Source organism: Carya illinoinensis, chromosome 2 (assembly GCF_018687715.1).
Source record: "Carya illinoinensis cultivar Pawnee chromosome 2, C.illinoinensisPawnee_v1, whole genome shotgun sequence".
NCBI classification, from domain to species: domain Eukaryota; kingdom Viridiplantae; phylum Streptophyta; class Magnoliopsida; order Fagales; family Juglandaceae; genus Carya; species Carya illinoinensis.
Window position 1 is genome coordinate 17321351 of NC_056753.1, and position 5373 is coordinate 17326723.

Consider the following 5373-nt stretch of genomic DNA (forward strand, 5'->3'; position numbering starts at 1 on the left):
CCCCTTCTGGAAGATGCCAAATGTCAGGAATCGAGTGCAATGGTCTCTTTACTCGATCGCCATTACTATCTGCAAAAATGGATTTAGTTACATTGTTAGTATTTTGTAAATCTTCATTCATAGTTAAATAAATAATAAGTAAGAAAAACAGAAACATACCTACGACGACGACAAAGCGATCTCTAATGTCGGAACACGAGTCGACATTTTCTGCTTCTGAACTAGGTGCTATTGGTAAAGATGTGCATGGCTCGGTCTCTCTGCTCATCTCCATATGTGTGGATAGTTGTCCTCCCATTTGGTTAGATGGAGAAGGTTGGGTCTCTTGCTGTGAAGATAATGATGGTTGTGAAGGACAATCTATAGAAGGTGATGACTCTACCATCCTATTAACGGAAAGAGGTGGCCCATCGACAGAGGGTAATGAATGGGCCGCCCTATCAGATTGTGTCTCATTATGGACAACTTGTAGTCTTGTAGATTGTCTTCGCAAGTGTGGTATGGTAGTCTTTGCCTTCTTTTTTGGACCCATTGTACCTATACACAAAAAAAAAATAATAAAAAAAATTGCATATATGAAAATCAATAGAAATAATAATATTTTGAGTATGAAATGAGATAGATTTATGTGGTAAGAGATATCATATTCCTAACAAAAAAATTAAAGAGAGGGTAGTCACATGTCCATTAGTGACCCCCGCCCGAATTTATTAATAAACCCTCACTTGTGGCGGAGGAATACCGTAGTAACAATCAAAGTTCTTGGATTTTACAAAAATATAGAACAAAATTAAAAAACCCAAGTACCAACAAAATGATATAGCAAAAACAGTACCACTAAACAGGCCTATATAAAATAAAATTGATGTAAACAAGCCTATAGAAATATAAACGAAACCTCAACACTATTAGCGAGTTTCGATTGTCATTCCATCTATGTCATTTCGCGTCCACACAACATCGTCAATACCAAGTTCAATAGCTTCATCGTTGGAAGTGTTAATACAATATTCATTGACGAAATATTCATCCTCATCATCGTCAGTCACTTCCTCTTCACCAGTGTCATACACGTCTCTTGGTTTTGTCTTAACGACGACGACCCAATTTGGACATCTTTCATCTGCCACATAAACTACTTGAGATACTTGAGAAGATAAAACAAACGGATCATCAGTTATCCGACTACCAGTGTGTACTAGATGAGAAAAATTTACAATAGTAAAGCCAAACTCGTCCTCCTTGAAACCTCTACCCTGAGTAACGTCTGCCCAATCACATTTGAATAACACATATCGGGACCCATCATAATACATAACCTCAATTATGCGTGTTAATTGGCCATACCAAGCAGGGCCATCTTGATCAGTACACACACTAACACCACAATTTTGAGTTTTCTTCCCATTTTCGTGATTCCTAGTACGATATTTTGTGCCATTGATGACAATTCGTTTAAATTCTTTGGCAACTCGCATGGGTCCTTTAGAATGCATTACGACTTTATGGCCCAATTTGCTTCTTCCATTGTCATCCATTTTCATTACCTGAAAGGTTGGATTATTAGCATTGATTAAAATGATAAAAACTAGCTACAGAGGCATAATAAATTAATATTGTGATACAATATTGAATGGTGTCTAATCCATACATAGTCTTGGAACCAATTACAAAATTGGTCTTCGTGCCTCTTCTGTAGTTCATCATTCGATAAATGATTCCCATCAACTGTATGCCTCATTATTTCCAAGTGCATCCTATTATATGTTTCATATAGGAAATGTCTGTTACAATTTCACAAATATAAATTAAATATAATTTAATTCATAGGTATCAAGCATTGCAACTCACATGCGGAATGGAGTGAAATCGTCAGAGTTGAAGAGAATATAGCGATGTGCTTGGGTCCACGACATAAAATCGAGGCGAACGTCAACAACTTTCCCTTTAGAATCATCCGGGTTTCTAGATGGTCTATTGAAAACCGTTAGAGCGGATTCTAAATAACGAGAACAAAATGTCAATAATTCCTCCAGCAAATATCCTTCAGCAATGGAACCTTCTGGTGCAGCTTTGTTACACACATGAAACTTAAGTCGGTGCAGGTACCTACCACATAAATCATTAGATGACTTTTATTATTTTTTAAAAAATATGTTCTTACTTTAATGGACGCACATGACTTTTAGTACAATAACTAAAGCATACCTTTCAACGGGATACATCCATCGATAATGAACGGGTCCTCCAAGCTTACATTCTGCAACTAAATGTATAGTCAAGTGAACCATAACCGTGAAAAATGATGGCGGAAATATCATTTCTAATTGGCACAATATGTAAGGTATTCTAGATTCCAATCGGTCCAAATCTTCAAGCCGCAACATTTTGGAACAAACTCCCCTGAAGAATCCAGATAGCTTGATTAATGGTTCTATTACCTTCTTAGGTAATGATCCACGTAATGCAATTGGCAGGAGCTGTTGCATCAGTATATGGCAATCATGACTCTTCATGCCCACTATAGTACGGTGTTGAAGCTTGACACAACGTGAAACATTTGAAGAATAACCATCTGGTACTTTTACATTTTGTATAACCTTTAACAAGTCTTCTTTTTCTTTGTTACTCATTGTGAAAATAGCAGGAGGCAAATATGTCTTGTTTGCATCTGTTATAATCGGATGAAGTTGTGGTCTCAAACCCATCTCTTGTAAGTCAAGGCGTGCCTTTATGCCATCTTTTGATTTTGTATCAATATTTAATAGTGTGCCAACAATATTATCCACCACATTTTTTTCAATGTGCATCACATCAAGATTATGACGCAATAAATTATCTTTCCAGTATGGTAAACTAAAGAAAATACTACATTTCTTCCATGAGTGTTCCTTAACACTAGTCGACCCCACAACTCTTTTTCTTTTACGATCTGTTCTATCATTACAATTTAAATCATCTAATTGTTCCAAGATTTCATCAGGTGTTGGCATAGTAGGTGAAGGATCAATTTCTCGTGTACCATCAAATGTTTTTGCCATCATTCTCCACCTATGATTACTTGGCAAGAATCGTCTATGCCCTATATAGGAAAACTTTTTTCCATGTTTCAGCCATCTAGATCTTGTGTTACCCATACAAATAGGACATGCTAAACGACCTTTCGTACTCCACCCAGACAAATCACCATACGCAGGAAAATCATTTATCATCCACATTAAAGCTACGAGCATTGTAAAGATCTCTCTAGAGCAAATATCATAGGTTGGTGCTCCAACCTCCCATAATTCCTTTAATTCTGATATTAGAGGCTCTAAGTATACATCTATATTCATTGAAGGTGATGATGGTCCCGGTATAATCAACGATAGCATGAAACTTGATCGTTTCATGCACATCCAAGGAGGTAAATTGTAAGGTACCAACATAACCGGCCAAGTACTATAAGAAATGCTCATGTTCCCAAAAGGATTAAAGCCATCTGCAGATAAACCAAGCCTAACATTGCGGGGGTCAGAGGCAAAATCATCATGTTGTGTATCAAACGTCTTCCAGGCCATGCCATCTGCTGGATGCCTTAATACCCCATCATTTGTACGGCCCACAGCATGCCATTTCATTTGTGAAGAAGTCTTCGATGACATAAAAAGCCTTTGCAACCTTGTTTTTAACAGAAACCACCTTAATATTTTCGCTGGACTTCTTTTACCTTTTTTAGACATATCATTCATAGACTCTTTTTGCTTCCACTTTGACGCTCCGCATACCACGCATGTTTCCAAATTCTCATTGTCCTTCCAAAATAACATACAACCATTGGGACATACTAATATCTTCTCGTATCCAAGTCCTAACTCATTCATATACTTCTTTGCCTCATATGCATTTTTAGGCAATGATGCTCCTGGTGGGAGCAACTCATTCACAAATTCAAGCAGTTCTGTGAATATGCTATTACTCAATCCACCCAAACACTTCATATTCCAGAGACGTACGATAGCACTAAACTTAGTATGTTTTGTGCACCCTTCATATAATGGCTCATCAGCATCTTTCAACATATTGTAAAATTTATTAACTCTTTCACTAGAACCTTGTCGATTCTCATTTTGCACTCCAGCCTCTCCATCTTCCACACCTATTTCAGGCCCACCCTCCACCATTTCATGATCAAACATGGGGAAAACATCATGTAACATGGTTGTCATCCCACTAGAGTCTTCATTTATTTGCTCATTATTATTTTGGGCATCATTAGCATGGTAAGATGCCCCCCCTATTCTCTCCCCATGAGCATGCCAAATGGTGTAACCTTGAGAAATTCCATAACTAATCAAATGATCATATACCATGTTGGGGATAAACATTTTACGTAATCCACATTTTCTACATGGGCAACAAATCGACGAATCTGTATCACAATTCTCGCACGCAAACTTCAAAAACTCATTGACACCATCGAGATACTCTTTTGTATGTCGAGGTTTTTTCATCCAATTTTTGTCCATAGCTTAACTATATTTTAAATATAGTTACAAAAACCTATGAGAATGCAAGATCATCAAATCTGTTTTACAACAATATTAAATGTAACAATCGGAAAATAATTCACTTGGAAATAAAGATGTTAACGGAGGATATATAGAAAATAATTGCAAGGCTTTTTATTTACGAGAGAGAGAGAGAGAGAGAGAGAGAGAGAGAGAGAGAGAGAGAGAGAGAGAGAGAGAGAGAGAGAGAGAGAGAGAGAGAGAGAGAGGGAACCCTACATGCGTGTGGATGCGCATGTACTCCTTAGAATTGTAAATATCATTTGTCTTTACATGCTATGAGACATTTGGGTTTTGGGGGAGCAAGATCTTCAGTTTATTTTAATGTCTATATATAAACAATTTAATTTGTGATTAATTAAATTATGACATTAATGGATTCAGTGGCTTCTCATTTCCTCTACTACTATGTGGCCTTTCCCTATGATTCATTACCATGGTGTTATTGTTGTGGCTTAATTTGCGATATGAAGGGATTGCATTTTGATGCTTCTCCAGATTTTCCCTCCTTCGGTTTGTAATCATTTCTTTATTTATTTAATTTGCAGAATGCACTCACTTTGTCCAGCTGTGTGGTCAAAGCATAGACAAGGGATTGAAAAAAATGTAAAAGGAAGATTACATAACTCGTGTAGTTATCAAGTAACATGGAGGTTAAAAATATTACTCTTATGATTATCACATCTTGTTTCAACATGTATTATTTCTTTAAAACATATTATTCTTTCTATTAATTTAGTATGACTTTTTGATATTTTCCAGGCTCAACAATTGCACCACAATTTCAAAGAACTATTGGATAAATGTGAAGAACTACCTATGA

The 5373-nt window shown here is 36.6% G+C and overlaps 1 protein-coding gene across 1 annotated transcript; it reads right to left on the reverse strand.

Moving 5' to 3' along the window:
- Nucleotides 1-908: 908 nt before the first annotated feature.
- LOC122301749 lies at nt 909-4508 on the reverse strand. Its single transcript, XM_043113133.1, has 6 exons — nt 2948-4508; nt 2209-2839; nt 1852-2109; nt 1652-1757; nt 1427-1547; nt 909-1267 (listed from the first exon to the last, which is right to left on the reverse strand). The coding sequence occupies exons 1-6, from the start codon at nt 4506-4508 to the stop codon at nt 909-911; spliced, it is 3036 nt and encodes a 1011-aa protein (XP_042969067.1).
- Between the last annotated feature and the right edge of the window lie 865 nt (nt 4509-5373).

Bases quoted from the DNA above. Each gene is read 5' to 3' on its own strand.
- LOC122301749 (XM_043113133.1), bottom strand. From the start codon at position 4,508: ATGGACAAAAATTGGATGAAAAAACCTCGACATACAAAAGAGTATCTC. The intron at 2,840-2,947 runs GTAATGATAGAA...CATACTGGAAAG, and splicing joins ACAATTAGATGATTTAAATT to ATAATTTATTGCGTCATAAT. The intron at 1,268-1,426 runs GTACTAGGAATC...GTGATTGGGCAG, and splicing joins CATCAATGGCACAAAATATC to ACGTTACTCAGGGTAGAGGT.